This window comes from Lissotriton helveticus, chromosome 1_1 (assembly GCF_964261635.1).
Source record: "Lissotriton helveticus chromosome 1_1, aLisHel1.1, whole genome shotgun sequence".
Taxonomy (NCBI): Eukaryota; Metazoa; Chordata; class Amphibia; order Caudata; family Salamandridae; genus Lissotriton; species Lissotriton helveticus.
The window spans coordinates 1,376,200,251-1,376,223,433 of NC_136057.1; the positions used below are offsets into that span (position 1 = coordinate 1,376,200,251).

The window sequence follows — 23,183 nt, forward strand, 5'->3', positions numbered from 1 at the left end:
TCAATCTGGGCATGGAGGCCTCATTTCATGTACAATCCGGATAGCTGCGGTCAAGATGTCCCTGCTCCCCAAGATCCTGTACCTCATGCAGACGTTACTACTACTGCCCCCACCACATAGTCTGCAAAAATTACAAGGCTCATAGAGACGTATGTTTGGGGTGGCAAGCGCACACGCACGAACAAGAAGCGCTCGTATTTGCCTGTTGCGAAAGCTGGACTGGGCATTCCACATTTGCTGAAATACTACCAGGTGGCACAATTCCACTTTCTGGTGGAATGGTGCATCCATCCACGAAGAAACATTGCCTATTGGACCAAGCAGTGGCAGGCTCCACATTTGGAAATGTTGAGGCTCTTGCAAAAGCAATGACCGCCGTGAGTATATATCTCCCCCGTGGCTTAAGCGACACTTGGAGTGTGGGATAAATTGAGTGTGCCGGGCCAGCTTTCCTCTCGCCTCTCACGCCCATTATAGGGAATGCAGACTTCCCGCCGATGTTACATGGAGCATCTTTTCTCGGTTGGCAGGAGGCCAACTGTAAGAGGATCCGGGACCTCTTCGATGTTTGAGGCCTCTTAGACTGCCCACTTCTGCAAAGAGATTTTGGATTGCCTGATACAGAGTATTGGCACTATATTGCGATTCGCCATTGGATGAGGCTAAAGTAGGTGCTTCCTCACGCAAACAGACCGCTCACTCCCTTCGACCGATGGCTCCTAGATCGGCTGGATGACAAGCGCCTCCTCTCGGATATTTACACATTTTTGCATAGGGCTTTGAGCACCCTGATCTCTCCAGCACAAACACAATGGGAGACAGAGTGTGAACACAAATTCTCAGACAAAGAATGGTTGGACATTCTGCAGCAAACCCGAACGTCCACCTGAAGTGCGTCAGGCAGAAAAACTCTCCTCAATGCATGACTCCATGGAGAAGGGGCTATAACGATTGATGCTGGTGCCACTGTGGTGCGTCTGACACTCTCACACACTTGTTATGGCACTGCCCTGAACTACACCGCTATGGGACAGAAGTGCTTGCGGACACTGATCATATGATTGCCACCGACCTGCCCCGCTTCCCAAGTTACATCCAGTTAGGCCTCCTGAACCCACTAACGTACCCATTGAAGTCGAGGAGAGGGAGGGCTATTACCCTGGCACTTTGTGCCACCAAACAAGTTTTACTATCTAAATGGGGAACTGACATCATACCCACCCAAACCGACTGACTGTACAAGCTATGGGACCTACTCAGTATGGAGAAGTAGACCTCTATTGTGGAGGTCTACTTCTCCATATTGTGGTCAACTTAATTTGTCAGTGAGCCAAGATGGTGACTAGACATGGCTACTCATGGAACTGACTGCATATAGGCATCCCATTGCTTCTATTTCACTCTGTCCTTCTCCCTCCCATTATTTCCTTTCTATCCTCCCCTTTCCCAACTCCCCTCTGTCCTTTTACACTTGTGACCCTCACCAGCCAGGCAAATCGATTTAATCCTAAAAACAGGTGGAAAAAAATCTCACAAAATATTATTTGGTGGGAAATTTCACATGTCTGCTAAATTATGCAAATGCTACAAATCTTCAAGATTTGATTCAAGATTTGGCTGGCAAAATGTAGCAAGGGATACCAAATTATGTTGTAACAATTGCAGAAATTAAGTAGATTTGGTACAACAAAAATTCTCATTAAAAGTTTTCTAAAAATCTATTTTATAAATGTGGGATTCTGCTCCTGGAAAAAGGGCTGCCTATGACACCTAGGCCACATGGGATCTCACTCACAGAGTTGGAGTCTGAAACACTGGAGGACAGTCTCAGTTTTGGGTGTAGTGGTTGAATAGACTTTAATGTAAGTTTAAATGTAGATATTACCAATTTTTCAATTAAAATATGTTTTGGTGGAAAACCTTTGAATGTTATGCCTATGGGCTCCTGTAACGTGGGATCTCTGAAGAGGGATGTGTATGAGATGGAGACAAGGGGAAGAAACATAGGATGTCCTGATACAAACTTTTTAGTTTTGCTAAAGAGTGTGCCATTGTGGTCATGGACATGATTGGGATGGTGGATTGTATCTTCCCAAGATTATAACCGGTCACCACTGATGACAGGTGTTGTGGAATAATTGACCCACTGGCCAGAAGCAATGGAGAACTTATAGTCAAGAAGTGTATTCAGTGGTCACAAGAGCTTTGGCTCTTAAGCCCTGGGGAGTCTGGAGCTCTAGTTTTAGTTCACAAAGGTAAACACCATCTCAGTTGTCTGTATCTATCTGAAGGGAGACATACAGAGAGAGACACAGAGTGGCTCTTGTTCATAGATCTATGGACTCAAAGTGACTTAACTGTCAAACATAGTGGTGTTGACATAAATATTGATGCACATCCCTAGGAGTGAGGACTCCCAGCATCTGCACAAGAAATTCCCTTCACAATAACTCCATTTAAATAGTGAAACGGATTCCTGGCCCCTGGCCATTCCATTACCTGCAATGTCAAATTATCTTTAGCCATGTTTTTGTGATTATAAAACTCACCTTTTTATATATATATTATCTTTTGTATTTACTTGAATCTATTTATGAAATGTATATTTTCACTGAATTGTATTGTGATACATAACAAGCATCAAATACACACTACGATAACCTATGCTGTATCGTTAATGAATGTTTAAACCAGATCCCAAATAAAAATAAAAATAAAAATATATTTTTGAATAAAATATCGTCTTGATGACATGTTCCTTTTCACTTTCTATTGTTTATCCATAGTCAGTAACTCTTGTTGTCAGTAACCATTGTTGTCAGTCCATTTTATTTAAAACCCTTGTTCCTAAATAATCGTCCTTCCAAACATTCAGTGATCCCAATTTAGGAACTCTAGTTGGGGATACCTCCTTTTCTCACACCCATTCCATTACCTGCTCCTTGGGAATTGGTAACTCCACATTGCTGTGCCCAGGCTTATTCTGGGTGTCTTCTGGAAACGCATCTTCATCGGTCTCATCTGGCACCACCTCCTCTTCACTGTGGTCCTTCTTCACTGGGTACTGTACGACCACCTTGCTGCGAGCTTCCCGTGCCTTGGCTTCACCCAGTGAGCAAGAGCGCACCATCGGCACCTCCATGTTGGTGCTGTCAGAGCTGGGATCAAGGGTCTGGTCACTTGCTTCTGGCTCCTCATTGCCTTTGATGTCATTTTCCTCCATTTCCACTTCCTCTGTCACCTTCTTCTCTTCCTCTTCCTCCTTCTTCTCCTTCTCCTCCTCCTTTTTGGGAATTACCACACGTTTCTCAGGGGTTCTGGCAAAATTGCGCAGGGCTTGTAGTGGAGAGGAGGAATCTAAACGTATGCTGAAGGCGGCAGGATTGGACACTGCAGTCAGATCACCATAGCTGCAGCACTTCGACTGTTCCTGGAGATCCTCTGGGAAGAGAGAGAATGAGGGACTGGCATGAGTCAAAGGTTCCCTTGCAGATGCATGGGACATCAAGGGCTGTATTTAAGGCAGGGACTGTTGTAAAGAACTACTAAAGCAACCCAATGTCTCTGAAAGGTAGGCAAGGCTTTGGGCAGATTTAGTCATATGTGAGGGACCCCAGACAAAGACACTAAACTGGCAAGAATAAGTGCATCTGAGGCAGGGATAGAGCCAGCAAACAGGTGTATAAGTGCAACAGAGGAATGACTACCAGGACAAACAGCAGCATTGGAAAAAATACAATAGGAAACAGGCACTAGAACCCGAAATAAAATCAATTGAGGGAGGAATGTAGACAGGAACTATTAGGCAGAATAGAAGAATAAGAACAACTGAAGGAGGAATAAAGACAGAAAACGAGAAAGGATCAGAAATATGAGCAGGCAAGGGAGGAATATCCTGAAACACAACACAAACTTGGTATCCAGGATACAGAGAAACAGGGTTCTCTACAATGTATACGGGAGAGAGTAGCAAATTGTCCCATGAGTAAAAGGTGCTCTAGAAAAAGGGTTGGCTACCAAAACAACCCATATCCAACCCTCCAAAGAAAAAGGGGGTCATTAACTGCAAACTGATGTTTTGAGCACTCCAAGTGTATATACAATAAAATGTCCAATCCAAGCATCATCAGTTTATAGTCCATTTCAATCCAATTTCTTAGTTCAAGCCAAAAGCGATTTCTCATGTGCATCCAATTGAAACAGCAGTGGTACAGATAAAACTTTGAGCCAACATGTGCTTCGTCGATTAGCAGTTTGTCCCTCGACTTCTTCAGGGCTGAAAATATTTAAGCAAACAATATAAGTTACAATTTCATAGCTCAATTACAAATGCTCATCCACCACAGATGTCGGAGTAATTAAAGAGGTCCAATAATGGGAGGGCTTATGTACTGAACAAATTGCTTACCAGCACAAATAAGAACACTTAATAAACTTCAATTGTAAAAGTGAAACCAAATGAACAGAGGAAAACCATATTGTGCTTGTATCACAAGGTATGTGGAAGGAAAGTAAAATAAGAAAAAGAAAAGAAAAATATCTACCTTGGCTAGAATAATAAAATATCTACCTTGGCTAGAATAATAACATATCTACCTTGTCTAGAATAATAAAATATCTACCTTGGCTAGTATAATAAAATATCTACGTTGGCTAGAATAATAAAATATCTACCTTGGCTAGATTACTGTTTATATACATCTCAAACAGTTACTATAAAAGGGGTAGCAGTTTTGATCCAAAAAACATCTTTTAGTGTACTGGGAGAAACACTGGTTGATCCGTCAGGGAGGTGGATCATAGTTAAGCTTAAAGTACAGGGCCTCTGGGTAGCTTTAGTGGGGTATTACGGCCCCAATTTAGATGATACAGAACCCCTGAAAACTTTATTTTTACATCTACTTGAGGTGATTCTCCCTATTATCATGGGGTGCCGATTTTAATACCACTCTGGATCCAAGTCATGACTCTACATCTAAGAGGTCAGCAGCGGCAACCCCAAAAATGAGGGCGGTAGTGAAGCAAATAATGCAAGACCTAAGCCTGATTGATATTTGGGCTACAAAGGGCCCCAAACTCCGACAAGCTGCTGGGAGGTACACTTTTTATAATAAAAAACATGGCCATAGGTCACAAATAGATTTCTTCTTAGTTTCCATCTTCGATTAGTCAGCAAATAAGTAAGGTATTGCACATACCAAAACATTTGTCAGATCACTCTGCAGTTGTTTTATATCTTGAGATAAAACATAACAGAGAGGATAGGAGATGGACCATGAATAGATCCTTATTATTTGATTTAACAATAATAACTACCCTGAAACTTTCCACAAAGGAATTCTTCAACATTAACCTTGGGTCTGCACTTTTGGATACGGTCTGGGACGCTTTTAAAGCTTACCTCAGAGGTATATTAATTGGTCTCAGTACATCACATAAGAAAAAGGGAAAAAAAGAACTTGAGGTACTAGAAAAGGCAGTCAAAAGAGCACAGAAAGTGCTAGATGACTCTCATAATACAATAAACGAAGGGCAACTATCCAAGACCAAGGATAATCTAGCTGATTACCTAGAGATTAAGATAAAACAAAAATGGGAGGCGAGTAAATTCGCAAATCACGATTATGGGGAAGGCTGCGGTAAATTTTTAGCCTGGAAAACAAGGGCAGACCTAGCTAGGAATACCATTAAAGAAGTCAAATGTCCGTAAACTGGGCTAGGGATAACAGAGGAGGGAGGGATTAAACAAGCATTTTCACTGTTTTTTCAACATCTCTATACAGAGAATCTAAATCCAGACACTGATCAAATAGCAGCCTTCTTTCAGGATATTGATCTCCCAAGCATTAGCGAAAAAAATAGGAACGAGCTATCAGCCCCCTTTACGATTGAGGAAATTTATGGAGGCATTAAAAGCTTGAAAAAAGGGAAAGCTGCAGGACCCGATGCTCTACCTAATGAAATATATTCTACTTTAAAGGAAGAGTTAGCGCCCATATTATTGGATTTGTTCAACTCCATCTACATCTCACAACTGGCTTTACTCGTATCATGGCAAGCAGCCACCATAATTGTATTATTAAAACCTAATGAAGACCCAAAGATATGTGAGTCATATAGACCGATCTCCCTACTCAACTCAGACTATACATTTTTACTCAGTTAATCACCAAGAGACTGGAGAGGGTGATCGGTCTTCTCATTCACGAGGACCAGAAGGCAGACACCTTCACGATTTAACTCACAAACTAATAGCTACAATTGATTTGGCCACCACAAACCACAAACCGTTAACAATCATGACCTGTGACGCAGCTAAAGCGTTTGACAGGGTGAATTGGGTGTTTTTACAAGAAATAATTCGGCTTTTCAACCTAGGAGATACGTTTTTACAAGTCGTTAAATCCTTATATAATAGTCCAGTTGCACGGGTATTGGTAAAGGGATCCCTTTCAATGCAATTTAAAATAGGAAGAGGAACCAGGCAAGGGTGTCCCCTTTCTCCATTGCTTTTTGATATGTTTATTGAGCCACTCGCTATTAAGCTAAGGAAATCCCAGGAAATAACTCCTTTTGTCTGTAATGATTGGAAAAAAAAAAATAAGCCTTTACGCGGATGACCCAATGATTTTTACGGGTCATTTACAAGATTCAATTTCGACTATTTGGGAAATCATAACAAGGTTTGGGGAAATATCTGGTTATGCAGTGAATCAAGATAAAACTGAAATTATTCAATGGAACACACTTTACAGTTGTCCACAGATTAAGCAAAATATTAGGTATTTGGGCATAGAGGTGGTACTGAAAATTGAATCAATAGCAAAGGTTAATTTTGATAAAGTAGCAGCGAAAGTAAGAACACTACTACAGAAATGGGACGCTTTGCCATTATCCTTTTTAGGCAAATCTAACCTTGTAAAGATGTCTATCCTCCCAAAGTATATGTTTTTATTTAACTCTATTCCTCTGGAGTTTAAGAAGGAATGGATAAATAAGGTGCAAAGCCTTTTTATTAGTTTCATATGGGCAAAAAAAGCCCCCGAATTGCTTGGCAAAAGCTTAGAGCTACAAAAGAGAATGGTGGGATAGCAACTCCAGACCTTCTTCAGTATCAGAGGGCATTTCACTTAAAAATGTTCAGGCAGCTACTAGGTGACACCCCAGCATTTTCACCACTATTTCAGGCCCTAACAGTTACTTATAAATCCCAAGCTAGATTCTTCTTGTTTAAATTTGGCGACCCAAAATACTACAAGAAAGTGAAATTAAAAGTCTTATTCGCAGCCTGTAGGGTATGGTATCAAATAAGACTATCACAACGTATTCCTTATTACAGTACTTTGGCCCCAATATGGAACTCACCGGAAAACCCAATTTGTTTACAAGACTCCTTAGCCAAAGCAATTCAAGACAATGGAATAGAAAGGTGGGGGAAGTTGTTCGAGGACGATGAATTGATATCATGGCCGAAACTTCAAGTTGTGACAAAGGGGGACATCTCTAAATTCAAGTATCTTCAATTATTAATCTGGGCTAAATCACTTAAAAAACTGGAAATGGAAATGGGTGGTTTGAACGGAAGGCAGCTACTTTTCCAGTGGGACGGAAGGAAATTGCCATATGGTATTGGAATATGATTCACTCCCATGAAGATTTGCAGCAGTGGCCCGGATCTATTTGGAGGAAAGAGCTGCCGAGCTACGATCGGGATACCTTATGGCAAGTATCTCTATCTCTTCTATGGCAAAGTGTTAAAGCTGCACCATTAAGAAAAAAACTTTTATTTACAGTTCATAAGGCTTATTGGACCCCGAGAAGATTATCCAAGTTTGGTTCCAGGAGAGTGAAATGCCAAAAGTGCGGGGAAATAGAGGCTGATGAAGCACATATGTTTTGGAGATGCCCAGCAATTCAATCGTTCTGGGAGAAAGTAGGTGAGACGATTTTCGACATCATGGGGGTTGAAGGAAAGGTGAGTCTCCCACAGGTAATTTTTGGGGTAATACCAGATGAGGACACATTAACTTGCCTTTCGAAGAAGCATAAAAGTTTAATATTTGTGCTAATTTTATTGGCACGCACGAAGGGAACTATGTATTAAATGGGTTTTCCCTGTCCCGCCGTTAGAGAGCGAATGGATCAACTCGGTCCACAGGGTTGCCAAATTAGATAGGGCAATACACACAACAAAAAAAACTAGATTTTGGGATATTTGGGACAATTATTGTAAAACCAGATAGGAGCAGACGATAGGCCACATCAGGTATAGTGTAGTAATTACCCTTTCAATGTTTTTCTTCTTTTCCTCCTCCTATTTCTTGGTAGTTACATTCTACCGTTTCTTTTTCCTTTGTTTTCTTTTTATCTCCTTTTTTTTTGTAGTAAATGGTAGGGGATTACAGTCCTATGATTATGTTTAGCCATACAGGTTTGGGATAGTCCATTGGGTGTGGACTGATAATCCTAGAGCAGAACTCTCTGCGGGACCTGTTATATTGGAGAGCGAGCCTGGGGGACAGAGTGATGGACTATGAGGATAAAGGTCGAGGCCAGGCGTGGACCCGAAGTGTTGCGAACATGCCTTCAGTGAATGAAGTGATTGGGAGTCCCAATTCTGGTGATCTAGGGCCATTAGACCTCGGGCCTCTTCCTCTGTGGGTTCTGTCTCTGCCTCTACATTTGACCTCTCAAATATATATCGGCTATGTACAAATGAAGACACAAAAAAAAAAAGAAAAAACTACAACCCTCAGCCTGCGATACTCCCATGTCCAGGTGCTTGACCTCCATACAAGAACGTGCACTTAATAAAGGTAAGTAAAAACAAGGAAATTAACAATGGTGACCTGAATGTAGAAAATACGATATTACTCTCATTTTGAAGAGGCTCACGATCTGGGGACCGTAATTTCAGCAGTCTAAAGTAATCTCTACATAAATAAGAGCAAAAAACAAAGGAAACTCTCATCAGTCCTGTTGGACTTGGCCCTTTTTGCAGGGTCATCCCTAAACTTTTTGCCTTTCTCCTAGCCTTTTCTCTGACATGGTGTTGGTGGTTTTAGGACGCTGGGCACTTTAGCACTGCTGTCCAGTGTAAAGTGCGTGTGCTCTCTGTGTTACATATAGTAAGTTTGGTCTCCACCTGTTTGGCCTATTTAATTTACCTGTCAGTCCCTTGTAAAGTGGTATCTCATACACCCAGGGCTCATAAATTAAATGCTACTGGTGGGCTTGCAGCCCTGATTGCGCAACCCACCAAAGTAGCCTTTCAAACCTATCTCAGGCCTCTGCCATTGCAGGACCTGTGCGCACAGTGTGACTGCTGCTGTGACGTGGCACCTAAAGTGTGTGCCATGTCTGTGACCCACCTTTCACTGCACGTCAGTCACCCCTAAGGTAGGCTCTAGCTAGCCATATCGGCAGGGTGCATTGCAGGTAAAAGATAGGACATTTACCTTAAGTGTGTGACATGTCCTGGTAGTGACAAACAGCCATTTTTGGTTTCTCACCACTCTGGGGCTGCGCTCCCATAGGAATGCGTTGGGGATTCCCTGATAAGTGTTTCAGTGGTAATTCCTGTTATGAGAGGAGCAGCGTGGTCAAGTTTAGTATATGTGGAATGGTAATAATGAATGCTGCACAATGGTGTGCGCAGATTTATTATAACTATTTTAGAAATGCCACTTTTAGAAGTTGCCATTTCTTTGTGCTATATGTCTGCCTGCCTGATGTGAATTGCATGTCTGGCTTTTGATTGACAGGGGCTGGTGAGGTGTATGTGGCTCCAGGAGGGGCAGGATGAGTTAGCACTAGGCTGAATGCGACATCTACATTTGGAGTAGTGGGAGGAGAAGTCCCTGAATAGGTCTGTGCCTAGCCTGTACAATGCTGGCTCCACCTCCCTGTGGTGTGTCTGATGACGAGCCCTCACCTAACAAAGGGGAAGAGGAGCCTGGTAAATAAAATGCTCCAATTGCCCCCTGAACCCGTTTTTTCTGGTTCCCTCAAGCCCTGTACTGCAGACAAAGGGATGTGGAATATAAATATTGGGGCTGTGACCCCATGAAAGTGGTGCTGTTCCTGAACTTGCTGGGGCTTGCTGCCGCTGGGGGCTCAGGAGAACCCGCCACCCTGCTGGAGGGCCCTGTGTGTGCGGGCCTCCCTGGGCCCAGCTGTGCCCCATGGACCTCTAAGGACTTTTTGCTGCTGGAGCTATGGCTCTTAGCGCCTCGAGAGCGCTATATTTTAATTTGCCCCAGAAGAGGAACACGTGGGCTTCGCGGCATGGAGCTGCAGCCCTGTTAGAGGGAATCTCGATTTGGGGATTCCCCGCATTTGCCGCTTTCTAGCGGGAGCCCACCCCACATGTGGTGCCAAGCGGGAGCCTACCCCGCTTTATGAATATTTAAAGCAGCGGGTGCCCACCCCGCATTATGGTGCCTTCCAAGTGGGTGCCCACCTCGCTTTATGCTTTTATTTTCGAGCGGGTATCCACCTCCCATAGTGGTTGAGAACGGAGCCCCCAGCCCGACCAGGAAGCCAGGCGGCCTTGCCTGACTCTGGGCGGGGTCCTAAACAGGAAGAGGCTGCCAGGCCGCCAATAGCCACGCGGCAGGCAGGAGGAATGGTCCAGTGAGAGCATGTGTGCAGGCGGGGCTCCTGTGAGCTGAGAGAAGCCCCCCGTACATCGCCAGAAGAAAAGAGAGTCCCAGAGGAGTGGGGGCTCTCCTGAGGCCTGCCACCAGCACCACAAGAGGGGTCCCGGTGCCGGGGGGCTGTGAGCGGACCCGTGAGGAGTGCTCTAGCAGCCCTGTGAGAGCCCAGGTGAGAGGGGCTCGGTGTGACATTGTTGGCACCTTTCAAGGCCCATTTCCGGTGTCTGTTGTCCTGAGCGGACCCGCAGGAGAGCCGCCCACTCCAACGATGGGGCACATTATTTTCAGGGCCACGGTGGGGGTACGGAGGGCACAGTGGTGCATGTGCCTCTTATTAGTTATTTTCTCAGTTGCGCCGCCGTAGCGGGCAACTGCAACGTTGGGGCACAGTTGTTTTAAGAGTCCCAGAGTGGGTCTCAGGCCAATTTCCACAGATGCACAGCACCAGCGCAGGCAGCTGCAACGGTGGGCATATTTGTTGGTAAAGCCCAAGTGGGCCCAGAGGGCACAGTGAGTGCCAGTGCCCACATTTTTCTTCCCAGCTGCACCCCAATTAGCAGAAGCTGCAATGGTTAGGCCAGAGTATACTGAGGAGTCCCAGTGGGGACCCAGGAGGCACAGTGGTGCCAGCACAATTGCGCATTTGGGTTCTGCTGCAGTGGCAGCCAGCCCTGACATTTGGGACATAGGGCATTTGAGCCCGTTGAGAAGGCCAGTTGGCCAAGGGGGACAGTGTTAGGTTGATAGGGTGTCAGGCCTGAATGTGATTTATGTGGTGCCTAGGATAAATGTGATTTATGCACCATGATGTATGCCTCTGATGTTTATGTTTAGGAGGTTATTCCCTAATCTGAGGTTTATGCTTGTGAGGTTTTTGCCTAATATGATTTCTGCTTATGAGGTTATTGCATACTTTGTTTATGCTGGTGAGGATATTACTGCCTAATGTGTTAGGCTTATGAGGTTGGCGCAGAATGTGTTTTACGTCTGATGTGATACTGATTGATTAATATGATTTATGTTGCCGGATATAATGCTGAGTACAGTGTTTTGCCAGTAGTTACTGGTTTTGTTCTACATTTACTATTTGTGCTTTGTGATGATTCTGACAGTGGCCCAATTGACCCTGTTGTGTATATAATCCCCTGTAAATATTTCCTAGTGCCAGTTGGCACAGTGTATATTGTGTGATTACTATTCTAATGTGTTTTGGATAATAAAAAGGCTATTTTTATATATAACCTTGAGTGGTTTCTTTTGTGGTGTGCCTAGTGTGTTGCTTCTGTGTGTGTTGCGCAAACGCTTTACACATTGCCTCTGGGATAAGCCTTACTGCTCGTGCCAAGCAACCAAGGGGGTGAGCAGGGTTTATCTACAGCGTGTAACTCCCCTGCACTGACTAGAGTGGTGGTTTCGGCCTGGCTTTGGCGCAAGCCCTAGCCAACCGGAAATCCCATTTCTAACAAGTCCTCAGTACAGCAGGTAATGTGATATGCATTAAAAGATATCACTGACAACATTAAGCCTCATTTAACTAATGTAAAAATATAAAGTCTCATAAGACATGTGACCAGCAGCATAGCAATAAACAAGAAGTAATTTATGTAGAAATTACTTTTGAATGCTGGAATCACAGTCCCCAGATCATGAGCCTCTTCAATATAAGAGGTATAATGTATTTTCTACATTTAGGTCATTGTTATTTGCCTTTTTTTTCTTACCTTAATTAAGAGCACGCATTTGTATGGAGGTCAAGTACCTGGATATGGGAGTACTGCATGCTGGGGGTTGTAGTTTTTACCTTTGTCTTATTTTACCATTCTCTCACATACCTCGTTTTTATTGAGGTATTCTATGAGCATCTATAACTATACTAACACAATATGGTATTCCTATGTTGATTTGGTCTCACTTTGGCATTTGAATGTTATTAAGTGTTCTTATTTGTGTTGATAAGCAATTGTTTTCGGTACATTAGCCCTCACATTATTGGACCTCTTTGATTACTCTGACATCTGTGGTGGGTGACAGTGAGCATTTGTAACTGAACTATGAAATTGTAACTTAGATTGTTCACTTAAATACTTACAGCCCTGAAGAAGTCAAGGCACAAATTGCTAATCTGCAAAACACATGTTGGCTGAAAGTCTTCCCAGTACCACTGCTGTTTTGATTGGATGTACATGAGAATTCCCTTTTGGCTTTAACAAAGGAATTGGATTAAAGTGGGCTATAAGTTGACGACTCTTGAATTGGACATCTTATTGGTTATAGACTTGGAGTGCTCAAAACATCAGTTTGACAGGAAGAATGTAGTCAACAAACAAGGAGGACGACCAGGAATAAGCGTAAGAGAAGGACAGCAAACCTAAATCAAGCCCAAAAACAGGGACAAGAACTACTGTTAAGAGCGACAGCCGTAGGAATGAAGAAATGCAGATCTGTCCTAGGAATGTTGATAACCCTGAGGTGAGGAATGGACGTCCGACCACTCTTGCAGCACCTGGTTGCCCTAGGATCTCAGGACCTAGTCGCCACAGTCCACATCTCATACACACCTGGTTCATCTCCCTCTAACTTCTCGTCTGGACTCTTCTTTTCCTGACTGGAACCACCCTCAACCTCGCTGGGTACAGTGGCTCCCATTGTTAAGTTATCTGTGAAGGTAAATAGGCAACAGGGAGTCATAGAGGGGAAAGTTAGCGACAACTCTGTACAACTAAGGGAGAATCTTCAGGGAAAAAAGGAAAGAAATAATCTAGGGCTAGAAGGACCATTCCCATTCGCAAACCATGGATGTGCATTTTGCACACTGAGGGTCCATTCCCAAACTGCACTTTGTATTACTAAAATAGGACTGCAAATGTACTACAAAATGCTATTCTCAAACTACGTGCAGCAGCCTATGCCTGACCTATCTTTTTGTATGCGTAGATCTCCGCCCCAACTGTGTAGTGTCTGCACACTTATACGTTTTAGTAGTAAATGTAGGAGGTAAAGGGAGACATTATATTCATTTTCCAGCCTCTTTATTGAGTCTACAGGCTCCTTATGATCCTTATCTTCACGATTATTGACATCAGAATAACCAGACAAATCACATTTTCTATACCATTAGCACAGCCAACACGTGTTTTGTCGTTGTGGCGTATCAGCCTCCGACTTCATCAATTTGAGAACCTTGAAACGTTCTATGGTGTCCTCGTAGTCACATCAAATCGTATCACAAATCCCATACGATACAGGGAGGAGTGATCCGAACTGATCTGTTTATCGGGCTAGGGGGAGAGTGCTCCTTTCACGTATGCTTCTGGTGTGGTACGTGGCAATGTTCTCAAACCCTGATGAATAATAATAAAGAGACTGGAAAATGAATACGATATCGAATTATGGCAATCTAAATTTGTAACATATTAGAGTGCTCAGGGTAACTTGGATTTGCTAAACCATTTGGTTTTATACTAGTCCTTAGGTGGCCTTCCCTCACCCTTGGGCACCAAGTTCTATGTGATACCAGAGTGTGCCCTTATGCCTGGATGCCATGCGTAGGATTTATAACTACTGGAAAGAGGTCTACCCACGAAAGAGTAAGCCTATTACTAAGTCACAAATTGCACCTCTACAGCTAGACTTTTGATTAACGTTACATTTTGAATTTTGTGAATAGCCCAAAGTAGAAAAGTTGCTCAAAAGTGTAGGAGTAATTTTACTTCTAGTAGGTCTACAAGTCTAGAATTACCTTTGTGAATAGGCCCCTGACTCTTTTACCTATATGAATGGTATTGTACTAATAGATTACATCACAAATTGTGATTGTACATTTGAAGCGTGTTGCAAATCAACGTGCCTACCAAATATTAATTAGACAGGACACGATTTGCAAACTCCTGTGACTGACTGGAATGCAGGGATGGAGGTCTTCAAGGGAGAGCAGACTTTTATCCCTGCATTTGATTTTTCAAGCCAGAAGCACTTTTATTCTTAAAGTAACTTGTGTCCTTTAAACAGATTGTTGCTGTTTGTGTTGCAACTATCTTTCCCACTTGGAAAGATATCAGGGAAAGCAAGCAGCAGCCCTCTGGACTCTTGTTTGCTTCCCAGGAGGCTGGAAATGCAGTTCCCATAGGAGAAGCTATCCCATAGGGCTACAATGTGAGACATCAGTTTTAGCTTGTAAATACTGTGATTTGCAAATGACAGGGTCTGACACAGTAGAATGGTTTCATACATTTGACCACTAGTTATCCTAATAGCCGCTGAGGTGAGGTTTAGATTTAGATTCCCTTTCCGAAAAGCACAGAAAGTAAAAGTAGTTTACAAAGCATAGTGTACCTGGCAGCCCTAAGCCAGCTGTAGGGTGGAGGGACCTGAGAGGCCGCACTGGGCGTTGACCTAGACAGGGGTCACTGACCTCTGGAAGGGGGGACGGCTGTCTTTAGTAGTAACATAAGATTTAAAAGCACCTACTGCAGAGTTCCTTAGTCCAGCTTTCAGACGGCAATAAAAATTTAATGACAACTCTTGTGATGAATTTTACTGCTAGAGAGAGAGATTGGAGCATTTTCTAGTGGCAGTTTTGACTTGACATAATGTAGCACAGAGGGTTAATATGCCTGCTGCAAATAACAGATCTGTATTCTATGGGAATAGCTGAATCTTTACCAATCTTTACCAGTGCTTTAAAACAAATGCAATGTTTTTGAGAGAGGGGCTATGCAGAGACGTTTTAAGGCATGGGCAAAGTGGACTCTGTCCCATGGCCCCATCCTTTCAGACCCCCCCCCCCCCCCCCACACACTCCCATAGAGCCAGCTCTGTTTTGCAGAGTCTTGCCCCCTGATGACCTTGAATAATTCTTAAACAGATTGTTTGAAAACTGTTTCCTTTTAATTTATTTTTAATGTGAGTGATGTTTGAGAGTTTACTACAGACATGTTGCAAAGAAATGTTGGGTTTATGTTTCTTGCAACATCCATAAAAAAAAGTGTAATTTAGATCAAAACAGGACCTCACATATAGGAAATGGGAGGGTGTCACAGAGATTATTTGCAGTAATATTGGTGAACTGCTTTTGTATTACAATATTGAAAACAAATATCACTATCCCTGAATATTAGATGTAAGAACTTTAGAATGTGGACGAGCGATCCTGTGCACTGTCAATGACCTGGCCAGAGATCTGAAATAGGATAATACATTCAAATCTGTTCAGAACAGGGGCCCTCAAAATACGTTTGACTCGAGCCCCCCAAAATTCTTAAGATGGCTCTGGGGCTATAAATAAATGAGGGGCACTTTTGTTTGGGTGGTAGTGATAGAATCCAAGGAGGTCGTCATATTGGGGGGCACAAAAGATTGACATACAGGGCGCCACCAGCCCTAAAACCAGCCCTGGGCTGCCCCATAGTGGAATTCTGAAAATACAGACACCATACTAGCCTGTGAAGCATGAAGAAACAACTAACAATCACAAACTAAACACAAGAGGTAAACAGAATGGAAATTAAAGGAATATATTAAAGAATAGAGTATGGTGTGAAGGGGCACACGTTATTTAAGAATGATTACCAAGTGTCCAGAGTTGATTCAATGTGACCAAGTTTCAAAAGCAAATTTTTGGCTTGAATTACAAAGCAAGAAAAACAGTCACAAATCCAAAGCTGTTTTCTGCTGTGTTTATACATTTGAAAAACATACTTAAGGCAAGAAAGTAAAACTATATATACACTATTTATGACTAATCCAAGGACAACGAATAGTGGAAAATGTAAACCTTTGTATAAAAGTATGCTGCCTTGATTTCACTTAGGCTTTTTTCTAGTGAGTTGATTTTCTTTTGTAATAAACACAGGGACATATTTACAAGCCGCTATCCCCACCACAACTTCACTTTTTTGGACATTGTGGTGGCGATATGGGCTTCGCCTTATGTACAAGGCAGCGTTAAGCCACTTCACTTGGCTTAAAGCTGCCTTGCAAACAAGGCACCCTTTCACACTATACTATAGCATAAAAGGGGAGGGCAATGAGTGTTGCGTTGGGCGTTCCACTGCAACACCCATTGATTTTTACGCTGGCCCATATTTACAAGGGTGGCGTTAATATAGGGGAGTGTCAAAATTAAGACCAGGGAAAACTTGGGCTTACCCTGGCAAAACGAGGAGAAATGTAAAAATGTTCCTTGTTTTTGCTGTTTCCATGTGGGCTACGCTGTGCAGCACACATGGTAGGGATGATGGCAACATGCATGAGCATTAATGACTTCATGTATTAATGGCCATTATTAGTACCTTGTATAGAGTACCAAGGCCAAGATCCTTCTTAGTCCTCGTCTTGCCGAAGATCCACTTTCTTAAAGGGCTGGTAATATCTTATTATCCACCTTCTTGCCTTGCCCATGCATGAGGGAATTTTTTAACTTCCCCACCGTGGCCAAGACAGGGGAGTGTGTTTCGTAGCCCACACATTACCCAGTGGAGGGAGACATTTTGTGTCCTCAGATTTGTCCAAGGATGTGTGTAGCTTTCAAATACCCCTCCTCTCCACAGGTAGGGGCGTCTTTATCACCGCCTTCACTTGCTTGTGGACACGTGGTATTTCATGCTCCATCATATTGTCCAAGGTTGTAGAGTATATCTGGTATTCCCCCCTCACTTTGCCCAAACAAAGAGTATATTGTTCCTTTCTTAAAAGCAAACTCCCAGGGAAGCTGTGACCTGTCCTGGGCAAGCAATATGGCACGGGTCAAGATGGGCAAGGGCAGCTACCAATGGCCAGCCATGGTTTCTCCCCATGCTCAGGCCCTAGGATGAGGCTGGGAGGCGTTACGAAAATGAGGAAGAGGGTAACTAGAAGAGGAGGAGCCAAGATGCCTGAGCCTGAACCGGAGTGGACGAACTCTCCTGTCGCTGCGACTAACTATGGTTCTAGAGGACCCCTCAGTCCTTGATCAGTAGCCCATGTGAAGCAGAGGAGCCACGGTAGGAGGACCCCACATTGGCACTAGCTGAATGCGCCTGTGGTGTGCTGGTCACTAAGATGCAGTGCAGTGTGAGACCGCGAGGCAGGGCACGGACTTGTCACCGGTTTCCCTTGCCGGTGCCCTGCTAAGAGACCTGGGGGCCCGGGGATATGTCAGACCCGGATGAGGGCATCCACTAGGAGGATGGACAGAGATCGGGCCAGGTGGGCCCAGTGGAGAGTTGAGCCCTGAAGATCTACCATGCTCCTGGAGGGCTGAGGCAGTAAGCCGCGTGGGCCTGATTGTGAGCGTAGCATGAGCTGCGGAAATTCTGGCCTATTGGATCAAGGAACTGTGCTTGGAGGAGGGGGTTCCCCACCAGGGACTACTGAGCTTTGCTTTGAGCCTTGGGTGGCTGGGTGACGGATTGCACCATACTTAATTGGTGAGTGGAGAGGAGGCCCCGGGCTTATAAGAGATTGGGGTGCCCCCCCAAGGTAGTGGGTCCAAACAAGAGACTTGAGGTGCTGTGATACAGTGTGGACATGGAGCAGGAGCCGTCACATTGCACTGGGGACAACATATATGGTGAAGTGAGTTGAAGATTGTGTGGGGGCATACCCCATGCCGCACAGTGAAGGAGGTTTGGGGTGAGCCCGGTGGCCCATGGGAGAGCACGCTTTTCCCTCGATGCCACCCAAACCAAAGAGTAGACTGCGGGACTCCTCAAAACAAAGTCATTCCATTGAGTAAGGTCTTTCAAACATGGCCCAGAGTGCAGTGCCTGCGGATAGGCCCTGGCCGGGGAGACCCTGTGTCACCCTCCACATTGGAGATCAAAAAGTTGATACTTGAGGGTAATAGGGCAATAACAGAGAAGATTAATGGTGTGGAAATCACAATAACGTTTTTGCATGAGGACATTGACAAAGTGAGAGGCAGTGTGAAGGAATTGGGCACCAGAGCAGAAGATATGGAGGAGAATCTGGGGGCACACTCCTGTCAGTTGGTGGACCAGAAGCAACAACTACAGTGGCAGGTTAACCAATTAGCAGACCTGGAAGATAGGTCAAGGCTCAATAATGTCCAAAAGTTGAGATTGCCAGAGGGGGCAGAAAGTTTGCAGATCGAACACTTCTTGGAGACATGGTTGCCATCTGTATTGACCTGATTAGAGGGTGCGGTAGAGGTGCAAGCCGACAGAGCTCATAGACCGCTGGGGAAGAAGCCGCCAGCGGGGGCATTGTCGAGGATGTTAATAGCCAGACTGGAGACATATAATAAAAAACGGAGAATACTGATGGCGGCTCGATTACAGGACAAGGTGGACTTGCCACCCAGAAGAAGAGAAAAGCTTTTGTAGAAGTTAAGAAAAACAAAGAGACCGTGGTCCGGCCTATGCGATTTTGCCCCCCAGTGCGTCTCATGATAAATGTACAGGGGAAATTTTTTTTTTTCACCATGCTGAGGACGAAATGCCGTTTGTAAAGAGAAACTGACCTGGTTGTACGACAGGCGCTCAATTGCTTGAATAAACTCAATAACTTTTTTAAGGATGGTAATACGTTACAGTACTCCGAGGGAGGGGTGATTTGCAGAAGGACAGAGATTCTTTCCAATGTCGTTTTGGTAAGGGGGTGAATGTGTATATTAGTGTTAATTCCCTTCTCTGAGTACACATAGTAGTGGTAGCCGCCTCTAGGGTGCCCCTCATTGGGATCCACTGGATCGACCCGCTATGAGGGTAGATTGGTAGGACTGTTATGTTGGGGAATGGGATGACACTGAATATGTCAGTTGAGCCAGGTTGGGGTTGTCCACACGGGAGGGCGAGAAGATGGGGTTCAGTTGCAGTTTTTCAATGGAAAAATGTATAGACTCAGTACATACAATAGTCTATCATGCAGTCAGGGCCCTGGAGCACGCCTGCGTATGACTACCTAAATAGGGGGGATCGCATTATCTTGGAACATTAGCAGAATCCACAATCCATTTAAGCATCAAAGAAGCAGCAGGCCCCCAGTGTAATGCTACAGGAGACGCACTTGCTCCCTGGGGAACATGAGAAACTTCAGAACAAATGGTGGGGGAAAACTCTGGTATGATAGTTTTACCTAGACTGTACATGGGGTCTTTTTTTTTTTTTTTTAAAGACCTTTATTGAAAGAAAAGGCAAATACAAATCAACAGAAGCCCAGGAGCTCACACATACGATACATTGCAATTACTGAAGAACGAAGGATCCATTACAGAAGGAAGGAGGTCTAGTTTTAAAAGTGTTCCCTGTAGAATAGACATGAACAGGAGAGCGCGGTGCTAACAGGACAACATCGGTATAAAACAATCAGGATAGGTAATCTTGAAGCATAAACAAACACCAAAGTCGTTGCGAGGCACCAAGGAAAGAAGCGTCTAAACCCCAGGGAAGGAAAAAAGGAAAAAGAATAGTAGGCCCATAGAACAAAAAGAAAAACAAAAAACAAAAAGAAAGCATCCCCCCCCCCCCAAGTACCCCCCACCCTGCACCCCTGCAGCTGGCTACGGCCCGACCCCCCCTAGCAGTGTGCCTGTCGCCCAAGAAAAGGAGTCCCGAAAGATAGAGAGTAAGAAAAGGAGAGAATCCTAACACTCTCAGAAAAAGAAAAGTGGGGAGGAGCCCACAACCCGTCCCCCAGCTCCGCCATTCTGTACCAATAGTTCCCACAGCGGTCTGACGCTCAACAGGTATAATATGTCCAATATGCAGAAAAAGTGGAGGCGCAGCAGCAGCGCGCAATATATGTAAGGCCATAGCACCCAAACCAAGCGCAAGCCCCCGATATAATCTTCCATCCCCAACTATACATGTCCGAGTCACTCAAAGAAGCTAGATCCCTCGCCGTCCCACCCACCAGAATGGCACAAGTACAGGAATCAGTAGCCCAATCGCCATAGCACGGTCCCAGAGCACAGAAAGAAGCACAGCGGCAAGAACATAGAACAGAATACCAATAATATGTCCCCATCCGGCATGATCAGTAACCAAAAATCCATCAGCCCAATAACGGAAGCGTCTATCCTTGTCCCGTTTTATCCCTACCACCGCAGACCCGTGCAGCCGATGCAGTCGATACGGATACAGACGGCAAGTCAGGAAAGAAAAAGCGGTGTAGGGGATCCGGTGCCGGTAGGGCAATGAAGTCCAGGAGTACCAAAGGGAGCACCGAGTATGCCATCTCAAGATCTCCGAAGGTAGCCAGGGCAGGGAGGGAAGGCGCCGTGCACAACTCTCCTCGGGGCGAGTCTCGGGGATCAGCAAACATTGCGAGAAGGGAGGGCTCGCATTGTGGCAAAGGTTCCAGAATACACGATTTCGGAGGCCACTCTCCCGTGACTGATGGCAACGACAGGATTGGGGTCACGAGGGCGCCACCGACTCCAGTGGGCGCCACCGGAGCGCAGGCGAAGGTGGAACAAAGAGCGGTGCCGAGTCCCTGCGAGTCGGCCATCTTAGGACAAATCGAAGCACCGAGGATGCCCTCCATTTTGTCCAGCAGGACGCAGCCAGAGCGTAGAGCCTCAGATCGGAAGGAGAGGACCGCTTCCAAAACGTTCCCAAAACTGTGAGAGGGAGCACACAATGTATCAGGCATGTTTCCCATTCAGTGAGGCAAGAAACACCAATCACGGCCAAACAGCCACGACACACAGCAGGATGTCCACCATAGCATCGGGCAGGGAGACCCCAGGTAGAAACAGGCGCGCACCATACAAGGACAACCAGGCGTGCTACGATGTCAGAAGCCTGAGCCTGGGCGCAGACATTAGTGGAGTCCGACCAATACGCCGTCCGCTTAGTTTCGATAGCTCGGTCAGCTCGAAAGTACAGCGGCAATAGCGGGGCGAAATGCAGGCAATAAGCACACAAATCACAGTGCGAGTGTCCGTAGCGTCAAAGTTGTAGACTGGCGCAGTCACCGCAGAGCCAAAAGCGCAGCAGGATGCGAGCACGGGGTCCGCTGGCCGATGAGAGCCGCCAATCGGGACCTCACCGTCCCCAAGTCCGGGAGAGCGCGTCTTTTGACCGGCCTCGATAGTCACGCGAGGCCCCGGTCTGTACGCTGATGCGGGCCGCCAACTGCGTCCAAGTATTTCTCCGACTTGCCAAGGAGCAAAAGCGTCAGGATTTCGTGGCGGGTCAGTAGAGTACGTCCGCTGTCGAAATCAGCCACTGCGTTACAGGATATCAGGCAGGAGAGACTTGAAGGCGGAGACGGTCCCCGGAGCCGAGGGACTACACGTCCGCTCCGAGCGCCATCTTGGCTCCTCCTCCTGTACATGGGGTCTTGATATGGTTTGAGGCTACTGTCCCTTTTAAACTGGTCACTTTATTTCATGACATGAATGGTCGATATGTCAGGGTGATGGAGGAGATTTTCAGGAAGCCCATGGTCGTCCTAAATACATATGCACCAGATACAGACAACCAAGACTTCTTTGATGGAATTGTGTGACTATTGAAACCATATGCCCACTGTGACATTTTGTGAATGAGCAATTGTAACTGCGTACTTGACAGAACATTAGATAGATCCAAGGCCACTAGGTAGGTTTTCATGGGCACTGATAAGAGGGTATGGATACACTGAACCTGGTGGAACTCTTTAGAATGCGGCATGGCTAGACAAAGGGATATTCTTTTTACTCACTACCACATGCGTCAATCGTCAGAATAATTTATGCATCTATATACCCACAACAGGTGGCTGAAATTGAGGTGGTTCAATATCTGGGCCGCACCTTGTCGGACCATGCTCCGCTATCAGTGAAATTACTGGGGCGCCCATATATGGTGCCGATTTCGCAGTGGTGCCTTCAGACCAGAGCGCTTTATGATCAGGTGTTCAAGGAGGTTATCCAGGAGGTGATTCGGGAATACTTTTCTGTTAATGCAGGGTCGGTTACATGAGCAGGGATAGTTTGGGAACCGTTTAAGGTGACCATAGAGAGAACACATGTATGAGCATGTCATAATCCCTAGGGGACATCATTACTAACTTGGAGAAATGTATAGCGCAAATAGACAGGCGGGCCACTCACACAGCTGAGGTATGGGACACAAGACAAAACCTTCAGGAGGAACTGGCAGAGGCAGGGAAATACTAGATAAACATGATTATAGTTTCGAATTGTGGCATGCGCAACGGGATAAAGCAGGTAGTTTATTTGTTTGGCTTCTTAACAGGGAGAAGGGTAGTAGTAAAGCTGTAGTTGTCCTTAAGGATGTGGAAGGGGAGGTTCTCATGGCGCAGGGCGATATATTCAGGAAATTTGTTTGGATTTTACTCTGGACTCTATGCGAAACAGGAACAGAGTGATGAGGAAGGGATTACAGCTGTGCTGGATGAGGCCTGCTTATCTATAGTCAAAGCAAAAATGTGGCTGCTCTTAAATACGCCTATAGATGAGAGAGATATCATGTGGGCTCTTAAGGATATGAGCGTTTGGAAGGCACCTGGCAACAATGGGTTGACAGTAGAGTTCTATAAAATGTATATGGATCTTCATAGTGCCCAGCTGCTGGC

The 23,183-nt window shown here is 45.0% G+C and overlaps 1 protein-coding gene across 1 annotated transcript in view; it reads right to left on the reverse strand.

Annotated features, from left to right (window-relative positions):
* CIMIP4 (ciliary microtubule inner protein 4) overlaps positions 1–23,183 on the reverse strand; it is a 553,487-nt gene that overhangs the window by 503,989 nt on the left and 26,315 nt on the right. Inside the window, exons 3-4 of the mRNA XM_078683876.1 lie at positions 13,217–13,315; positions 2,936–3,441 (exon numbers count right to left, since the gene is read on the reverse strand). Of these exons, the coding sequence (XP_078540002.1) occupies positions 2,936–3,441; positions 13,217–13,304 (594 nt within the window). The 5' untranslated portion in view covers positions 13,305–13,315. The remainder of the gene's footprint in view (positions 1–2,935; positions 3,442–13,216; positions 13,316–23,183) is intronic.